A 21,715-nucleotide genomic window follows, 5' to 3' on the forward strand; every position below is an offset into this window, starting at 1 on the left:
TACAATACAGGATAAAATAAAATAAACCATGAGATGCCAGTCCATTCAGATGGACAAAGGTTAAAATGTGTTAATTAGGTCTTGAAAAATGTGTATTATCATACACTCTGCAAAAGGCAAAAGGTATGGTCCTTTGGAAGGTCAATGAATCAACAGCTATTAAAACTTTTAATGTGCATATCCTAGAAGCTAATGATTTCACACTTAAATATCTACTCTAGAGAAACATTCACAGAGAGGTGTGCAAAAAGATCACACTCAAGTCACTTACCAGTGTATTAAGAATAATCCTAGCCAGGTGCCATGGCATGCACCTATAATCTCACAGCTCTGAAGGCTGAGGCAGAAGGACTGTTGAGTTCAACCAGCCTCAGCAACTTAACAAAGGCCCTGAGTACCTCGAGGAGACCCTGTCTCTAAATAAAATATTAAAAAGAGCTGGGGATGTAGTTCAGTGGTTAAGCACCTCTGGGTTCAATACCTATAATCAAAAAAAAAAAAAGTCCCTAATGTTTACTCTGTCTTACAAGGAGCAACAAACCTAGCTGTAGCTCACAGCTCCAATTTCATTCCATATCCTTACTTTCCATACTCCTGCCACCCCTACTTGCCCTCCACCCCCATGTCCCAATACACTATACTCTTGCCCACCTAAATGACTTACTCCCTCTATGTAAAGCCTCCTTCCCTACTTTGTATGAATGATTACTTTTAATTCAATTCTCAATTTAAGGGCCACCTTCCACAACCAATTTAAATTAATCTTTATTTATGTCAGCCTGCTTAGGGATACCTCCTGTTTTCTCATTTATGTATGTCCCTTCACAAGACTGTAAATAATGTGAGATTTTGGCCTCTATCTGTTGTGTGCTGTTTCCACACCAGCACTAATACAGAGGTAAACTGGAAGCTCTCTATACACCTAAAAAAAAAAAAAAAAAAAAAGTATCATGTATTCTATGCTATACTCCAAATTTCTATGCAGCAGTTAAAGAATAAGACAGATCTGAAAGCACAGTCATGGAAATATCCTTGAGGATATCTATGACAATTGTCTAATTTCCCTGAAGAAGCAGCTTAGACTGGATGAGATTCCTGGAAATCCCACTATTTCATTCTGGGAAACAAGGTGTAAGTGAAAAGACATGTCTAAAAGGATGGAACACTGGTTTAGGCCTAAAAAGTGACAGAGATGAAGAAGGAAAGACAGGGAAGACTCACTTCATCTGTAATATTTGCATTTTTAAAACAAAAACATTCTTATGTAATATATAGAATGAAAAACATTTAAAGATTAATTTAGTACACTTCAAAGAAAACAGATATCATGAGTCTTATAGATTAATATTAATATTATTATTAACAATATTATTATTATTTCAGAAATTTCTCCTTCAACTAATGATAAAGCCCTTTTCATGGTCTAGAGCAGATCAATCTAGACACTTATTACTTACCAAAGAATATTATTGTTACAATATTACTTACAAAAACAAATTTAAATTGTTAGGAAGAAGAAGATCTCTGCTACATGCCAAGAGCTGTGTTGGGTGCATTAAAAATCTATATAATCCTTAAATGACTGATATTATTACCCACTTGATAAATAAACCAATCTCAAACAGAGTAAATACTTTGCCAGAGATTACACAGCTAAGAAGCAACAAAGCTAGAATTAAATCTCACATCTGACTCAAAAATCAGCTGATTTTTTTCATTAGGCAGTTGTCCGTCACAAAATATTTTCTTTTTCTTTCTTTCTTGTCTTTTTGTTCTTCGTGGTGCTAGGGCCTCACACACGCTAAGGAAGCATTTCCACTGAGTTACCCTAGCCTCTCAAAATATTCTCTTACACCTGAATTAAGAGAATGGATTCAAGAGGCAAAAGGGTGGTTATAGAGAAGTTATATTTTAAAAATGTAGAACAGAATAGAAGGAAGATCAGGATCAGCAACCTCACCAGCAGACCCAAAAGAATGTAACAGTAATAACCAAATCAAGGTAATTTAATCCATTAGCTTTCTTTTTTTCAACGATGACAACCATTCAAAACACAGATGTAGCTCCTTTACTTAGAATGTATGGAAAAAAATTCCAAAAGTCATTTGATAGTCTTCTACCATAGCTGACAACTATTAGTTTGGGAAAACTCTTCATTAAATTCTATCTATGCTTTTCTTACAATCTGAGTAAGTTATGTTAACTTGGCTTTTACAAAGAATTCCTCAGTCATTGTATACTTACAAACTAAATAAAGATTTATTAAACTGTAGTTACAGCTGATGGCTTGTACCTCATCACTTTTTAGCTTATAGTTAAAACTAAAGAAGATGAAAATAACCAAGATGGATTTAATAACAGTAGTAAAACTAACTGAGAAGCTCTAAACTTGGAATCTTCTAAAAATATAACAAAATAAATGGCTGAAGTTTCATTACACTATTAGTAAGGCTTGATTAAAAATAAGAAATGGCTTAATACTTTTGACTCAAATCTCTTCCAGTTTTGAAGTCTTTAGGGACCATAGTCTTATTTTATTTCATTTAATAGAAAGTGACAATATTGTTTAGAAAAAAATTTTGTTAACAATAAACCTGTCTCTTCAGTCAGTTGAAGTTCTAAGGGAAAATGAAAATGTTCAAAGGTTTAACATCATTAATATGAATAATACTGGGTGAGGAATTCCACATATATAAACTTAAAATTGTGAAAAATGAATTGTGAGATTTTTGTGAAACATCTGGCTCTCCCCCACACAAAAAAACTTCAAAGGATATTTTATTTCATTGTATGAATGTCAAATGTTTTACAGTACTGATTTACTAAATTTTATGTATTCTATGAAATAAATACTACCTTAAAATACATTGGAATTCATAACAGAAGTAATGAAAAAATAGATGATTGAAATGCATCCAGTTTACCATCTAGTCCTTTTGATAAAAAAATGCTTCTAGTGTTACAGACATACTTGATCTTCATTGAACTGTGCTGTCCACTACTTTATGTTTCTGTCACGGTAGCAATAAAGAGTTGTTTAAGAATATTCTTATCTAAATTCCTGCCTGCAAATAAAACAAAATAAAGCATAATTATATTTTGCTTATTAAAGTAACACAGTTCACTCAACAGTTTCAGATTTTAAATGCTCAATGATCTTCAGAAATCTATAAAAACAACAGTAATTGAATGATTCCTTCTTTAATTTTCTAGTTAAGCCTTAAAACCAAATTGGTGCTTAAGAGCAATCACTTTTCTAAAATTATTTGAAGAGTAAAAGGCCTAGTAAGTACTTATGAATGTTATTACATGATTAAGATAAAGACACTAACCACAAGCTTATTTTAGTTACAAAAGAGGATCTGATTCCTTAATACTGCTTACAAAGCACATAACCTTTTCAAATCTAATTTTTAATTTTGCTTTGAAACTTTATCCTTTGCCACTTACCAATAAGGACTAATCGATTAGTTCTCTCAGTGTCATCTTCCCAGCTCACTGGAGTCTCTTCCAGGTCATAGAGTTCATGGACACCTTGGACAATCACTTGTTGTGGTTTGTCTTTGATCGACACCAGCCCCTGCTCCATGGAGAGTGATCAATCAGCCTCAGCTCAAAGTTAAAAGCAAAAATGATGCATCACTGTGAATGGATTGTTTCTATTCTTTTTCAAAAAATTCACACATCTGGGGAGATTATTTTATTCCAATTTTTGTGCACTGAAAATAGTTTCTTAAAAGCTAAATATTTTTTAAAAGGGTATGTATACATTGATTTAAAAAAAAACAATACCTTTTTCTACTGATAGAATTAACACATATATAGTAGGGTATTCTTGTTTTCGTTTCTTTTTTTTAAACTATTTTTAGTGATACTGGAGATTAAACCCAGGGACACTCTACCACTGAACTACATTTTCAGCCCTTTTTAGTTTTTATTTGGAGAAAGGGATTCATTAAGTTGCCCAGGCTGACCTAGAACTTGCTATCCTCTTGCCCCAGCCTCCCAAGTAGCTGGAATGATAGGCATGTACCACTGCTCTTGGCTAAAAACATTTTTCCCCCCAGTACTGGGGACTGAACCCAGGGCCTGGAGCATGCTAGGCAAGTACTCTATTATTATGTTACATCCCCAGTTCCAGAAAGTTATTTCAGTGTTATTGATCACAACAAAAAACTGAAACAAAAAAAATGATAAAGTATGTTATGTATCATATCCTACTGATTATTCTGCTTTTAAGCAGAATTAGTGGGAAAATTTGAGAAGTTAAAAGATTTTGGTGATTAATTAAATAATCTGTTCTGGAAATGATTTGCAATAAATGGAGTAGAACTAATATGGTCATCTGGATTAAAGTTCACTTTGTATTGATTTACAGAAATGAGGAAGAAATTATCTGATAAACTGGTTGCTATATGGATGAAATTAATTTCTCTGAAATAATGTTCTGACACACACACACACACACACACACATATATATATATATATATATATATATGAGACAAATCACTCACTCATTCCTACTATACAATTTTTGTGTATTTTTGGCATACTTGTATATTTGGAGGATATTTCCTTTCAGTTCTTTCTTTTCCTATGTTCAGTTGTGTGTTCTGCTTTTTAAATTTGAACTTTTGAAATAAGATACTCCTTGGGAAAAATTATGTAAGCATCAATTTTCTATTACTTATAAAAAGATTATGAAACATCAGTTGTTACTAGAGTTAATATTTTAAATAGGGTGATGATTGTACAACTAATACTCTGTAACAGGAAAGACTGTTTTGTTCCAGAATCACTTGATGTGGTGATAGGAGGAAAGCCAAAGGAAGAACCAAGGAAGACAACTGCTAAGAAGCTATCATACATTTTAAGGACAAAACTGAAACTGAGATAGTACAAGATAAGCCAATGAACTCTGCATAGGTCTTGGTGGCAGTATTAGTGTAAATGCCCAAACTGTTGCCTTTTCTAGATAACCATCCCACATTTAGTACTAAGGGATAAAAGCAGTTACAGGAAGATATATGTTCTGTCAGATGAATCATGGGAAGCTGATGGTGTTGTAGTCATAAAGCAGCAGCAAGCAAGATCTGGGTTATTTCCTCTGGGTGAGAGGAATGTGGAAGTAGACAGGGATTCACCTGTGTCACTGTGCAGAACCAATCCTAGGCAGAGCCTCAGGAATTCAGTTGCTAACTGGAGAGAGAATCTAGTTACGAACAGTAATAGAAACTTGATGCACACTTATGATGAGCAGATACTGAAATGATTGCTGATTTATTAAGTATACACCTTACGACCACCACATCTTGGGGAAAAAATACCTTTTGTGACATTTATACTCAAATGTCAAGTGATATGACTGGGTTTCCACAGAAAGCAAGAATTCTTCTAGTCTTTAGTAACTTTGTATAGAGTGTGATAAATGTTTAGTGTCTGCTAAATGAATCAAGCAGCATAAGGCTCAGCAGGGGCAGGATTTTCAACATAATTTCTCTGTTAAATGAAGCTCTCCTGGAAAAATAAACAGTTTTCTCCGAGTGAACAATCTGTGTGCCAAGAGGAGAATATGATGGAGTCAAACTCATTAGCAAGAGCGCTGCTCAGAACACCTGGGACTAGAGAACAGGGACTAGCATTTCAAAGCACACAGGTTGTTTTAGCAGCAACACTAAAATGAAGCTGTGCAAATAAATCATGTTTTTTGCAATAATTTCCAAAGCTGCTTTACAGCAATGGGAAAAAATGAAAGTAGACAAAGATATTTGTACTAAAACCAGTGTTTCTGTTTAAAACCAAAAAAACCAACTTTGTCCAAAAGTCTACAAGCGTAAAATTGCATACTGCACCTTAAGCCGTATGACCTCCATGCAGTGATTGTCCTTGTTTCTCACATTCTTTTCCCACAGGAGATTCTGTATCAAGTGACATATTTAATAAGACCAACCACTGCTAATAACAACTATGCAACAAATAGCTGATAAATCTTTAATCAGTTAAAAACTGTATTCACCTGAATAAATACATTTAGACAGTCTTCCTTTGCATTTCCAGGTACTTCAAATGTGACTGTAACAATACTCTGAAAATCAACAGAAATAACAATTTTATAGTAATATCAATATATTTTAAAATATAATCAGTTTTGAGATGAAAAGTAAGGAATATATTAGGAATTTTATGTTGCCTTATAAATACATTAATTATATCTTTCTCACTATAAGTGCTGATTTTTGGAATTAGCAACTGTATCTTTTTATATTCTGCAGAGTTGATCAATAATTTAGTATTACATAAAAATCTCTCAGGAAATGATAGTCATCATTTAATTCCTGCTCTTTAGAATTCTTACAGTAAGAAAGAATGTTAACATTCATCGTGGACCAAGTCCCCAGCCAGGTCTTTTGCCTGTGTCATCTCATTTCCTCTTCTCATTTAGTCTTCCCAGTGATCCTGGGGAGTTAAAGATAAATAGTTTCCTTTTCATAAATTAAGTGAGATGAAGCTCAGAAAAATAAACTATCCAGAGCCAAGGTACTACAGCTCAAAAGTTAAAGTTGACACTGTTCTCATGGAAAAATAAGTACAAAGGAAAGGTTCATTTTATCTCTAAGTGAACAAGCATGTGCTCAGTGAAAAAGACATCTTAGAGATGAGAATGACATTTCTGGCTTACAATGTTGATAACACTATATACGGAACATAGGCTCTGAGATGTACAGATATTCCTGATCTTGACAAATCCCTCACTGCCTGAAGAACCAGAAGTTTAAGATTTCCTCTAACAGGTTACAAAATTAAAATTCAAACTCCCTTTTGCCAATATAACCCAAAATTCTATAGAAGATTCTGAAGCTCTTTTCCTCCTTTAAGTATATAAACATAGGACAAAATATAATATTGCTGAAAAAAGGCTATGTGATTTGAAGACATGAACAGTGTCATTTTATTAGTGAATCTGAGGTACAGAGGAGAAAATATCTCTCTTCCTCATCCATTATTTAAGTTCATGAAAAGCCATCATTTTATTAGATTTACATGACATAAAAACCTTCATAATGAAAGCCTGAAGAAATAGATAAACCTGAATATTTTTATGTGAGGTTTGATGAAGAGTGAGGAGTCATGGGGAAATAAGATAGGGAAAAGAGCATGTGCTGATGATACCAAACTGGGGAAACTTAGCAACTCTTGTTTGTTGTGTTTTCTCTGTGACCTGTAACCCTAGTTACTTGGGAGGCTAAGAAAGGAGGATTGACAACTTGAGGCCGGCCTGTGCACTTGTGACAAAATAAAATAAAAAGGGCTAGGGAGGTAGCACAGTGGTAGAGCACCCTGGGTTCAATCCCTGTTACCACAAAATAATAAAAACGAGCTTTTACAAAAATAGACATGCCCTATTTACTGGTGAAATGACATAATGTCTGGGATTTGCTTTAATACACTCCAGTAGAGGGAATGAGTACATACAGACTTAGTATGTTATTCTGCTTCTATGTTATGTCTAAAATTTATAATTTAAAAAATATATTTTTTATATTTCAACAAAGAAATACTGGGAGGATAGATGAAATAAAATTGGCAAAATGCTGACAGTATTTAAATTGGATGGTACATATAAGGGGTCCATTTTTCTATTTTTTCTACTTTTGTGTACCTTAGAAATTTTCCATCAAAAAGCATTTAAAATACATATTAATGCACATATCCAAGTCCTATTCCTAGAAACTTAAGGGACAGGAACTATTAAGTAGCCTGTCAAAAATAAAATTAAAAAAGCTCCATAAGTGATTCTGAATTATACCTACACTTGAAATCACAGATTTTCATTTCTTTAAATAATTCACTGAGTACCTACTTCATACCAAGTCCAGTGCAAAGCAGTAAAGATTTTATACTTAATGAATTTATAGACTAATAATAAGGGAACAGCACTTCAACCTAAACTACAAAACATTATAAATGCCAGGATGGGGTACCATCAAGATACTATGGGTGTAGATATTAGCCATTATAAAGGCTCGTGTAAGTAAGTACTTTCTTCATTTTTAAATTTCTCATGACTCCGAGTATGATGTCCTTCATACACAAGTTCAGGAAGAATGTGCTTCAAGTTCATCTTCATGACTATAATCATAAACAGTCAATATTTCCCAAAAATTCCACTATCAAGGACTTATATGTCTTTCGATCATTTATTTTAAAGATGTTTCTCACAGAAACAACTTTAAGATGTTTCACAAAGAAAGATACCACAAGCTCGATGGTATATCTCCACATAAACAGCAAAAATGCAGACAAATGAATGAGAGGCTGTTGTTATTTTGGCACTATGGAAACTGAAAATGACTCAAATGAGCGATCACTTCCAGACAGAGGGAAGACTGCAGGTGTGCTGTTCACACGCACATCCACTCTCTCTCTCTCTGTCTTAAGTGGAATGAATGAGTTATCTTAAAGCTCTACCATCTATGATCTGCTTAAAAGAAACATGGGTACAGTGAAAATATATTTAGTTTGTTCCTAGCATCTGCTCCAAGGATTAGAATTTTAGATCATGAAAAACAGCTCAAATTTACAGGGCTACCTGAAGGTAAAACTTAAAGTCAACTTTGTTTAAATGAGCCACGCTTACACTAGACTTTTACTTAATCAGGTATATCAAAATAGTTAAAAATAGATGTAGACAAAGCCCTCAAGATGCTTTAAGCAGAAATTTCCATCATAAGAACTGATCAAAACATACTGAGTGACCTGCTAAAGGAGAAACCAGAAAGCGTGATGTCTTAAGATTTTAAACAACTCTGGCTTAATGAATTCCTATTACGTGTTAAGAAGCTGGATTAGACAATTTCAAAAGCATTCAAAATTCTGAAAATTATCAACACAGTTCAAAAATACCATTTTAGAAAGAGGTCTAATAAAACAGTTGTAAAACATGGCCAACTTAGTGAAAAAGACACTTAAGATAGTTTTTTACCTGATCGAGGTGAGGTTGTACAGCTGACACATGTTGAAGTTTTTCCTGCAAACTAAGAATAAGTGATTGAAAGTTCAGAGATCAATATGTTTTTGATTTCACCTTATACATTACTCAGAGACACAAAGCCAAATAAGGAAGAGACTTTCCATAATTGAATCTACTCCACAGTTCCAATTTTACATACTGTTCACTTATTCTAGTAGATAAAAGTGAAAAAAGTTGTTTGTTTTCCCATGGTGCTGGGGATGGAACCCAGGGCCTCTCACAAGGGAGGTAAGTATTCTACTGCTGAGCCAAATCTCCAGCACTCCTTACATGTACACATACTCATACACATAAATATGCACATAACAAAGAATAAAACTGATTTTTCAGCAACACTCCTTTGGATGTTAAATATGTCAGTACATTTGTTTATAATTTCAATAGCTCCAATTTGGGCTTAGATAAATAAATGTAAGAGTTTTATACTGTTTAAAGTTCCTTAATCCTCCCCATGCTTCCTCATCTGAAAACAATGCTGGTGGCTAAAGAAAGAAAGGTAAATTTTTTCTTATCAAAGTTTTCCCTTAAACATATCTATTAAAAAAAATAGTATTCATAAATGCAAACCTATATACAGTTACCAGTCGAGGAAACAAGGTCAGACTCTTAAGAATGTATTGTTCCGATATGAAAAGAGTCAATATGGCATAATAAATTATAACCCCAAAAACTATGGCATACATTTAGAGACTGACTGGGACAGGACTGGGCGGAGGGGGGCGGGGGGACTTAAAACCTTGCAGATGTTTTGCCTCCAAGAACAGCAAGGGGTAAATTAGTAACAGCAAGTTTAGGAAAGAGAAAGAGCTTGTAGGAACTCTTAGAGAATAAGTCTCTTTGGGGGGTCTTAGTAGGAAAAGTGTCAAATTAAATCCTTCCCAGCTGGTTGCTCAGGAAAGGATTCTCCTGGTTAGAAGCTAAGCACAAAGAAAAGTTATACAAAGGCCTTACCTAGAGTAGTGGGATCATGTTAAGTAGCTACTTCTTTAAGTGTCACTAAAGCACTATAATTCTCTTATTCAAGTGTAGAATGAGAGTAGAAAATCATTGAAAAATGATGTTATTCATACATCCAATATTTAATGTTTTTGGACAATGCATACAATTCATATGGAAGAAAAACATCAATAATTTAACAAGGAACATTTTTTAGTTTCTAGTCTCAGAATTTTGGGTCCTTAATTTGTTCTTTCTCATAAAAACAAAGAAAAATGTGCTCTTGTCTAGCAGATAAGCATATTTTACCAAAACATGAAATTCATGAATCAGAATCCCCATTTTGCACATTTACCAGTAAACCTGTAACAATTTTGGACTATACACGAATAAAAGCATATAAATCTAAAACAGTTTAGTGTTCTGCATGTAAACCATTTTGTTCTGTAAAAAACAATAATTTAGTTCTTTTCACAGTGAGATAGAATGAACAACTTTTCTATTTCTCTAGATTAAAATATAGAATAATATGAAGAACTGAATGCTTTAAAGAAAATACCTCTAACACAGCAAATTATAGCAAGACAGAAGTAGAAAGGAAAAACAAAAACTGATAGCCCAAATAGAAAAGTGGGAAATAATTTCACACTATTAGTCCTAATCTCAGGAACAAACTACTAAGGAATAAAATATATAAATGGAAAAAAACAATAATTTCAACCAAGAAATATTTTTAAGTTTGATATTAAATGACAACTTGCAAGCTCTTAGGCCCAACAAAGAAAAATTAGTTTAAGAAAGGCAAACTTAAGGTAGGCATGGTAGTACATGCCTCTAATCTCAGTGACTCAGAAGGCTGAGCAGGAGGATTAAGCCCAAATTCATGGTCAACCTCGGCATTTTAGCAAGACCCTCTGCAATTTAGCAAAGCACTGTCTCACAAAACGAATCAATAAAAAGGAATGATACAGCTGATTGATAAAGCACCCCTACATTCAATGCCCAGTACTAAATAAAAAAGAGGCAAATTTAAGGCTATATTATTTCATTTCCCATCCCTCATACATATACTTCTAAATATCACAGGATCTGTGACCACCATAACAGTCCATGGCCTCAAATAAAATAACACAATTCTAAGCCAGATATGAAGGGTAAGAAAAAGGGAACATGATCAACTGCTGAAATGTCATTAAATATTCAAGGGTAATGTACTGTAGTCCTGGAATAAAAAGAAGAAATGGAATGGATAGGCAAAATAAAACCTAGGATGGGTTAGGCTTCTGGTCATTTCAGAAATGGCAAAAGACAAAGGCTCTTAACCTCCTAATTAGGAGACAACCTCAGCCAGTCATCTCCCTAGTAAAGTCAGAACTAAAAAGGAAGACCATTTTGTAAAGACCAAACTAAGTTTTTGCTTAGGGTCATATTAATTGAATGGGGAGGGGGGTGTGCTTTCACTTCTAAATTAGAAACACAAGGCTTTGTATGAAAAAATGCAGTAAATTCTGAATGATTGTATGCTCAATCATTATCAAGCATAAAAGATAACTGAGCATCTGACATTGACATCAGGGAAAATGGCTCACAGTGCTAAAGGAAGATGTCATAACACTGTACAGAGTGTTTTGAAAGGACATAACTATTTCTCCCATAAAACAACAAATAAGGTGCCAGGTGTGGTAGCTACAACTACAATCCCAATGACTTGAGTGGCTACAGTGGGAGGTTAACAAGTTTGAAGCAGCCTTGCAACTTAGGAATCATTCATATATAATTCAAATATACCAAACTTTCCTACCTTTCTACTAACTAGAACTAAAAAGCAGATGTGGATTTTGTCCAGGAAATGTCTGTACTTTTAACCTGGTACTCAGTTACTCTTAAAAATCCAACACCAGAGGACACAGGTGAATATAGCTCTCAAATGAATACTTGACATCTAGAATGACTAATTCTAGACTTGACTTCTAGAGAGACAAGTTTACCTCTTTGAATTTCAGTTTTCAAACTGAGGAAAAGATAAAAGCCCTGCCTATCTCACACTTCTAGGTGCCAAAATTACTCTATTTTTTAAAAAACACACTAAATGTGAATTTAAATTCTCTAATGTATAAGGGTAAAGAGATCTAATAAAATATTATCATGCCCTACCCTCCAATTGCTTTAGATGCTACTTTCAACATGTAAGACTGAGGGTGGAAAAAAAATAAGTAGAAAATAAAACTGGTTTTAAAGCCACAGCAAAGTTAAAATTACATACATATGAACTGGAATTTGGTCACAAGTCAAGACCACACACCATGCCTAACTATAAGCAAAACTGCCTCACTAATTCAAAATACCCCAAGAGCTGTACATTTTTGTGACCTTATATGACACATATGAAACTTAAAAAGATACTATTGCAAGCATTAATCACCAAGTCAAGATGTGAAAACAATACGTGTTCATCAATGGATAAGGCAGATGTGGTACCTACATTAAATGGGATATTATTCAGGCTTAAAAATTAGAAAAAAACTTGCCATTTGTGACAACATGGATGAACCTCAAGGACATTATGCTAAATGAAATAAATTAGACACTGAAGGCAAATACTGCATGATTCCACGTACAACAAGTAGGTAAAACAGTAAAACCCATAGAAGCAGGGTTGCCAAGACGTAGAGGGAGAGGAAATGGGGAACTGTTATTAATGAGTCTAAAGTTTCAGTAAGTTCTAGAGATCTGCCTTAAATCATTATAAATAATACTGCATTATGTACTTAAAATTTTGTTAGAAGGGTAGATCTCATGCTGTACATTCATACCATAATTTTAAAAAATACTAATATTCAAAAATAACTGATTTTTCTTCCCTCCCTTATTAAAAAGATTGCTCCCATAAAGCTGACCCATCTCTAAAGGAAAGGGAGGTGTTTGTATGAACACCCCAAGCTAAAATTTTCTATGTATATCATGTATTTTCCCAAAGAAAGAGCATTACAATGGTTGGCATAGAAATATTAAGTAAGTCTCTAAGGATAACTATTATTTACACTATAATTTCATAAGAAAATGCATTGTGATTTCCAAACAACCAATTAACAACCCTTTCAAGAACTTAATTCATTAAGAATGATAGTATAATGCTGGATGTGGTAACACATGCCTATAAATTCAGTTACATGGGAGGCTGAGGAGGAAGATAAGTAGGAGGCTAGGCTGGGCCTAGCCCTAGACCCTGCCTCAAAATAAAAATTTTTAAAAAGGATTGGGATGTAGCTTAGTGGTAGTACACTTGCCTAACGTGTGTGAGGGCCTTATTCAATCACCAGTAAAACAAACACACACCCTCATACTCACACCCATACACAGAGTGATCTTGTATGCCAAAGGAATGACAGTAAGTTTAAACCAGTGTAAATAATTTCTATAATTGTGGAATAAAAGTAAATTACTTTTAAAAAAATGATCAAATTGTTGAAAACATACCTTATTCCAGAGAGACTATCAAAGGCATGAAGATCTAACACATTAGAGAGATCAACCCTAAAATGAAAAAAATCCACATAAATAATTGAAAATTCTTCAAATATCAATTAACCAAGAAAAATATCTCCAAGATTCTTATCAAAATATGTAAGCATAAGGATTAACCTGCATCTAATCATAGAAAATGCATACAAATGACAGACAAGATACATAAAAGCTTACTGTAAAAAAAAAAAAAAAAAAAACTTTCTATGTGAAATTCGTAAAAATGGGTGAATGGTTAAGATCAAAGAAGAAAATTACTAGGTTACTGCTTCAATAAACTGTAGTAGTCTTGTTTTTGTTGACCCTCAACTGTCTTTTTAATCCTGAAAAATAATTTATGAACTTTTCAAATACTACAATTTTACAGCAAAAAAACAGTTGAAGTACTGAAACTTTTCCAAACAGCTCATTACTCCAAAAACAAAAGAATTAATAAATGGAAATAATGCATAGGTATATTACAAATACCCTTGAAGTTTCTGTATTTTATTCCCAAGATAAAAGAGGTAATATAAAAATACTTGGAGTCAGGGGCTGAGGACACAGCTCCATGATAAAGAGTGCTTAGCATGCACAAGACCTGGGTTGATAATCAGCACAAAAAAGAAAAGTTAAAAAAAGAATCAAACAGCCAATGTATAAATATTAATTCACTCTAGGATTCCATCTACATTGGGTTTGCAGATAGAATGAAACTTCCTATTAGGACTCTATCTCAATAGACATTATTTCTTTTGGAATTATTTAGTGATAAATAAACCTTATTAGGAATACAGCAATTTAAATCAGATGAGAATAACACTACAATCAGTATTAGGTTCAGTTTAAAAACACAAAAGTAAATTTATAAAGATGGGTGATTGATATCCAATTTTAACATAAGCCCAAAAAAGAGCAGAGAACAGTGACTTCTCCATAATCAAAGTTAAAATGAAGGAAATGTTTAAGGAAAATGACAAAAGCACAATTAAATTTCAAAATCAGACTCCAGGAGCTTTTCAAATGCTTATATTTTTTCATAAGGAGAACAACAATTCATTTGTCAAATTCATATTTTTTTAAATGTACAATCATGAAAGATAAAACATCTCCTTTAACTTAGAACTGACCAGCTGTGCCTACTGTGCTCCCTCTTAGAAGTCTGCACACTGTTAGGTATGAACACTTTCTCCTGGCATAGAGAAACAAATTCTCATCTTATGAAAAGATTACTCCAAAGTTTTATGTTAAAAGACTAAAAAACTTTTTGAATTTTGGACATTCTAGATGTGCTGAATTAGGAAAGTGATAAAACAAAGGAGTAATGATGTCCCATGAAGAAATTTTTGAATACCAATTTACACTGAGACCAAAGTCTTAATATTAAATATATTTCCCTTTTCACCTTCACAGTTGAGTGAACATTTATACTGCCAAAAATGAATTGAAAAAAAAAAAAAAAGAATTGACTTCTCCCACCAAGTTAATCATCTCCACCTCAGAAAATAGTTTCAAGTTTAATAAAGTTTACACATGCAATTTTATGAATATCTAGTTCAGTTTTGAAAAATGACCTTCTAATACACTATTTCTGGGATAATGTCTTTTGAGAATACAGGTCATTTAGAGATAATTTTGTTTTACATCCAGATTTTTGATATTTCCAAAACAGACAATATTAATAATAGGTATGTGTAACAAATACTTCACAGTGAAAAATAAAATATCAGAGACTTTCACCAAATTCTCAATCAAGTGTAAAAGAAAAAAAAAAAGGAAGGTTCCAGATGGGAAGTTTCTATGAACTATCCCCAAAGCTAACCCTGCCGTGAAAAAAATTCTTCACTCATTCAAGGCATATGACTGGAAAACTAATACCCATGACATTGAATGCACTTAATTTCTTCCTTTGGAGATATAAACATCAGATATTTTCCAAACCATTTTAATATAAAAATAAAAATAAAAGACCATAACCATCATTTAAAAACTAAATAGAAGAATAAAGCAAGTAAAAAGAGGAGAGAAAAATTTCAAAAGCTAATTTTTTTCTCCTAATTCCTTGAAATACTGATTACAGCTGCTATTTTAGGGATACTGTTTATCATCTTTCCAACTCCAATGAGTGTCACAATAGGGTGTGCCAGCTAATTCCAGATCTGCGTTGCAGATATTGTCTAAAAAGCTCAGTTCCAACTCTAGCACTAAATTTCCAAATGCCTTTCCCAGTGGTACTTTAAACTCAAAACTGTTTATTAAATGGGAACTATTTCTACCATCACCCCACCCAAGTTAGTATGTTTCCTATACTTCAGAGAATAGCTACATATTGAGTCCACCTCCTAAGAGTCATACTGCTTTTAAAATCCTTCACTGACTCCTTTTGCCTACAGGAGAAAATCCAAACTATGTTATCACAGCACTGAAGACATTGTAAGTTCTCTGTTACTTCAGTCATATACTTTTTCTTTCTGCTATATAATACCATGTATTGTAATCTTTCTAAAATATTTGTAGGTTCCTGGAATATAAAACATTCCCCATACATGGAAAGTCCTCCCTACTCTAGTCCATCTGGAAAACTCTCATTCATTAAGACTCAGGTCAACAATACCTTTCTAGTCAAAATTTTTCTAATTCTTCATCAGATTCCTCTAACTTCCTTTTCTTATAGGACCTGTGCTTTGAATATTCCTATTGTGACATATTAATCTTGTCTGGTATGTTGCTCTTTGCTTATTTGTGTCTGTTTTCCCCAAATGACTCATCTTGGGCAATTTTTGTCTTATATACATTGCTTAAATCCTTAACCTGATATGAAATGCCTGCTAGCCAGTAGAATGCTCACTAATTAACTGAACTGATTCACTTCTTATTAACCAATTGCGTTCTGGTTTTCCTTTGTTCTGTTTTTAAATCTCTAATGTTAATTGGAAAAGGTAAGAATGGCATGTCTTCTAACCTTCTACTCCTACTTCTTTCTTTCTTTATTATTTTTGTCTGTTTGGTCCCCTAAAACTTCTATTTGCCTCTAAATCAACTTAAGCCAATAAGATAATGCTACAGACTTATTTCTTAATCTTAAATATTCAAGGTGAAACTTTTTGGTCACATTCTTATAGCAGTTTTACTTCTGTCCATGTTTGTCAAGCTTAACATAAAAAAGGAATTAAAATTTAAAAAATAAATGAAACAAAACTTCTATCAAAATGACTTGACTATTTTGTTAAGGACCAAATCTCAGGTTTTTAAACTGGGAAGCTCAGGTTGCTATGCCTCAAATAATTTTGGGAAATTTTTAATATAGTTTCATGACCCAATATTAAGAATTCTATCTTCACTGAAAAGGATTCTAACCCAATTTTAACCCTCATAGGAAGGAAGTACTATCTGAGACTAAAGTCTTAGATGTACTGGCCAACACCAGATACTGAATAAACAGAAGAAAAAATATTTTATGCACTTGTTCATTCATCCACTTAAAGTAATAATTAATCACTGTATGTTTACCATTCCATTACAAAGTAAATGTTAGAAATGTTAAACTAAATCATTACACAATAAACTAATCAAGATGAAACCATTTTCATGGAAAATGTTTTTCCAAAACAAAAACAATGGAAGAAAATTGAAGGTAGTTTATAAATATGCACTGAATATCCACTATTATAGAACCACAGTTATTAATGGATATGATTTTGAAACATTCATTTAAGTATTATGTAGTTGTCTACATGTCATTTGATGAAGAAAAGAAAAAAAAATAAGAAAAGAAATATAGAATGTAATAGAAATTATTCACAGTATGAGTTACATAATCACAGATTTCTACAATGGAATTTGAACCACAGGAAGCACATTTGGTGTATGCTTATAGACGACTAACACTAAGGGCATTCTTCTACTACCTCTGTCAGCAAATGAGTGGCTTCTGAGAATACATTCCGAATTAATTCCCCAGCTGTTCACATGTTTATAAGCAGCTGCTGCTGTGACTGCCTAACACTTATGGTAGTCTGTCAACAGTGCTAATCTTTGCCATTGCAGAAAAGCCACTCAGCAAAGGCCTTTACTGTCCTTCCAAGGAAAGTATTCCTCAAATAAGAATGGGATAGTACTGAGTTGCCAGCTGTGAGTCTCAGAGCTGCTGGCCCCATGTTGCATGTCTATCAGTTGATGACCCATTCTCTCCAAAAAGTTAGCTTAATAAAATGCCCTTGTATAGCAGTTTTCTGAAATCATGACAGTATTTAATAGAAAACAGTTCAATCTACAAAAATACATTCTACAGATGTTTTAAGAGCATATGTTTTATAAAGAAATGCACCTCTGTATGAATAGAGCAAAAAAAGAAGAATCTAAAGAAAACAAATCAAATTTAATGTATTGTATAACTTCAAGATAAAGATTCATGTATTTTTTTACACAACATTCATTTTTCTAGTTATGAAACACCAAGATGGTTTCAAAAATATTAAAAGACCATTTAAATACATCAAATTAATTTCCACAGTATACTTGTTCAGATTTCTGAAGTGAATTACCTTCTTGAGTAGCTGAAAGTATTCTTCTTTATTAAGCAAAAGCAGTTACACAGTGTTATCCTAGCTCTGTAGTGTTAGTTTTAAGAGGCAAAGGTATTAACTAAATATGCCAAATTAATTTATATAGAGCATTCAAAAAAACATTTTTGGGTCCCATTTTATAAAAATAAACTGCATCTATATTTTCCTGTATTAGAATCAAGCGTGTGTTTGTGTGTGTGTGTGTGTGTGTGTGTGTATACACACACACATATATATATCAATTACTTAATATTTACTGAAGAAAGTATTTGTTGTTAATAATAGCTTTGAAAAAGTACCTTGATCTTTGTGTTTCTAAAATTTTTCCCAGTCCATTTATTGATCTGAAATAAATTAAAAAGTGAAAAAAGTCAATGTTTACACTGTTTTTTTCCCAAAGCACACAAATCACATTATTTCTAAAACAGGAAGTAAGGACACACAAATATAACTGGAACCACAAAAACTAAAAACAGAAAAACAAAACTGGTATATTCTATTCATGCATTAAGAAAACAACATCTACAAAAATCTACAGTACTAATAGACTAGGGATGAGTTTATGATTTATAAAAGACTATTCATTTTAGAAAAAAAGGATTCTTAAATATTAATTCTAGCAAACACAAACAATTTTTAGCAGTAGCATTTTTCCCCAGGCACAACATTATGGAAATGGCCATACATACACAAAATGATGGAACATGACTTAATTTGTACGACATCAGAAATTACTTAACTCATTTTCAACACACTGAATGACTGATCTATTTATCTTTGTATCATCAATTCCATAGACTTTAGGGTTACTTGCTCAAGATATGTGCTACTTCTTCAAGCTTATTCTCTAGGGTAAGGCTTCCTAAATAGGGTGATTCTGAGGGGAGTCTTTCCACCACTTCTTTCAATTATTTACAAAATTCTTAATCTTCTCTTTTGAATATATTCTATAACCTGATAGTCATTTCCTCCAAAGCACGTTAAACTTATTTCCCCAAATCTGGTCCTAAGTCAGTCACAAGTCTGATGTACAACGGAGGATAAGAAAGCCAAAAACAAAGGCCTGAAATTTATCAAACTGCTTCTTCCAAATTCTTTTCTGACACTGTTGTAAAGTACAGACTGGCAAAAAATCTGGCCAATCATTAGTAATGCTAGTGCTAGAGATCCAGCTTATCAATAGATAAGATATCAATATGGGGACATAAAAGCTAGGTGATATTAATCACTCTTTTTATGCCCAAAATGTTTGTCATAGAGATTATGTTCTTCCAAGTAAAATTTAAAGATACTACTATTTAATAAGACCAAATATAGAGGAAAGTAAGTTTTTCTTCCACAATCACAATTCATGCAAACAATCTCTTAATGAATCTTACATTTATCAATTCAATTTATAGTATTCACTATATGAAGTAGCACAACAGATCAGAATTTATAAGTACTAAATATGGTAATTTTCAGCCATCGTGCATGAACTGGGTACCCATTAAAGATGGCCAGTAATAGGACAGACCAGGACCAGGGTCTAGGGGCTACATCTGGTGATGGCCTTGCAAGAGAGGGAGCATATGAGACCCTAACAGAATTGGCTTTTGTAGCCTACTCACCTTGAGATAAACTACTAATTTGGTAATCACATGAGTGGCATAATCCATTCATGAGGTTTTGGGCAGTATAATCCTGTTTATGAAATGCAGTTTACACATCAGCTGGACCTACTTCCTCAATGCAGGGTGACCCCTCTATTATTTAAAGATGTAAAAAATGCTGGAGACTTGAGGAAAAAAGGCGATGGAAGCACCACTGATGGTGCATTGATAAATCCTAAAATGACTGTCAATCCTTTGCAGATATTTGTAGCAGCAAACGAAGCAGTTTGCCTTGACAAACTGGGAAAAATGAAGACAAGAACTCTATTTACTGAAATTATTTTCAACCTTTCCCCAAACAACATTTGAGAAGCTTTGAAAAAATTTGGTATCTCTGCAGATGGCACTTCAATTTTAATCATTTACATTGAAGAGGGAGAAAAACAAGTAAATCAAAAATATCTGGGCTGGGGATATAGCTCAGCTGGTAGAGTGCTTGCCTTGCAAGCACAAGGCCTTGGGTTCAATCCCCAGCACCCCAAAAAAAAAAAAAAAATCTAATATCTTAAGCCGAAGGTCACCAGATTTCTCTGAAAAACCTTCCTGAAAAAATGAATATTTCTGAAGTGTCTTCCACAAGAAGAAAAGAGTGGGACGTTATTGGATGGTATCATTAATAGAATGTCAACAAAAAGATGTTTTATAAAATGTTAGAAATAGTAACAGAAATTTGCAGCTTTAAAGAAAACACTGATTTTTCTTTCCTGATTATAAAATTAATATATGTTTATTATAGAAAAACTTTTTTTCATGAGACTGGGGATTGAACCCAGGGCCTTGTGCATGCTAGGCAACTGCTCCACTACTGAACTATACTTCCAGTTCTACAAAATAAATAAATAAATAAATAAATAAATAAATAAATCACAGAATGAAATTAAAAAAAAAAATTCCTAATCCTACTGTTTTTACAAATACTATTACTATTTTTATTGTTGTCTTCTATTCTTCTATTCTTTAGAACATTTTTTATAGAACTGAAATAAACACTGCCAACACTTAAAAAGAAAAAGATGGTCAATACTAAAAGCTATTGAAAGTCTCCTTGTAAACGACATTTACTACAATAGATCTTACAAATAAGTCAAAACGAAGTCCCTGAACTCTTAACTTCCTTTGAAAAGCCCATCTTTGGTTTCAAAAGGAATGGGAGTCTGCACAACAGTCAGTAAAATGATTTAATACATAATCAAATGTCATTCATATTGCCTATGTTGATTAGCCTTGCCCATGGACACTTAAGACATTAAAACGAATTGGAAGGTAAGGCATAGTTGACAATCAAGGAAGATATAAAGTCAACAACATTTTATGTAAAAGTGAGACCACCAGAGTTAGGGACAATTGATGAAGAACTAACTGGAGGGGGAGAAAGAAAACAGGCTCTAGAGAATGGATAAAAATGCTGAGATAAAGAATTCAAAAACTGTGACAAAGTGAGAAAAATAGGAATAATACAGGATTTGGCAAGCTACATTCACAGAAGTAAATTAATAATCTTGGGTAAAGTTATGGGCACTTGATGTTAGGAAGGAGTCAAAGAGAAGACAGGAAAAGAAGAATGGAGTCTGAGGACCCTGAATATCAAAGAATTTTTGAACTATATTCTACAAGCAAAGAAGAATAATATTATATATTTCTATTTATATAACTGTCTAATGGTCAATAATATATGAGATTCAAGTACATTATTTCATAATGTACTTGAAGCAAGTCAACACTGAATTTCAAGTGTCTACAGGGCAATAGTCATAGTAAAAACATTTTGTATATTATATTGTGGTACTTAACAGACATAATTTCAGCCTTATGTTCTTCTTTAGAGATTAAATTTATTTTAAACTGATATATGAAAACATAAACTTTGTTCACATTAATCAGGTACCATGTGGTGTTTTGATGCATGTATATACTGTATAAGGTTTAAACCAGGTTAAACATCTTTCTCCTCAAACATTTATCATCTCTTCATTCAAAATCCCTTCTCCTAGCTTCTTGACCTATACAATACACAGCTGCTATCTACTG

The 21,715-nt window shown here is 33.1% G+C and overlaps 1 protein-coding gene and 1 pseudogene across 6 annotated transcripts in view; one reads left to right on the forward strand and one right to left on the reverse strand.

Annotated features, from left to right (window-relative positions):
• Window positions 1-1,890: 1,890 nt before the first annotated feature.
• LOC306645661 (zinc-regulated GTPase metalloprotein activator 1B) overlaps window positions 1,891-21,715 on the reverse strand; it is a 38,844-nt gene continuing 19,019 nt past the window's right edge. For 2 of the 5 annotated variants that reach the window (XM_079113605.1, XM_079113603.1), the window contains 7 exons: window positions 18,335-18,379; window positions 13,447-13,503; window positions 8,986-9,037; window positions 6,019-6,087; window positions 5,855-5,920; window positions 3,451-3,580; window positions 1,891-3,065 (listed from right to left, as the gene is read on the reverse strand). In XM_079113605.1, coding sequence (XP_078969731.1) covers window positions 3,004-3,065; window positions 3,451-3,580; window positions 5,855-5,920; window positions 6,019-6,087; window positions 8,986-9,037; window positions 13,447-13,503; window positions 18,335-18,379 — 481 coding nt within the window. In that variant the 3' untranslated portion in view covers window positions 1,891-3,003. Of the gene's footprint in view, window positions 3,066-3,450; window positions 3,581-5,146; window positions 5,202-5,854; window positions 5,921-6,018; window positions 6,088-8,985; window positions 9,038-13,446; window positions 13,504-18,334; window positions 18,380-21,715 lie in introns of all 5 variants that reach the window. The other 3 variants (XR_013759694.1, XM_079113604.1, XM_079113606.1) reach the window with 3 other exon arrangements.
• LOC306645662 (EKC/KEOPS complex subunit TPRKB-like) lies at window positions 18,386-21,710 on the forward strand (annotated as a pseudogene). The gene is made up of 2 exons: window positions 18,386-20,114; window positions 20,198-21,710. The product of its transcript is annotated as an EKC/KEOPS complex subunit TPRKB-like (transcript).

This window comes from Sciurus vulgaris (genome assembly GCF_902686455.1).
Source record: "Sciurus vulgaris genome assembly, chromosome: 15".
Taxonomy (NCBI): Eukaryota; Metazoa; Chordata; class Mammalia; order Rodentia; family Sciuridae; genus Sciurus; species Sciurus vulgaris.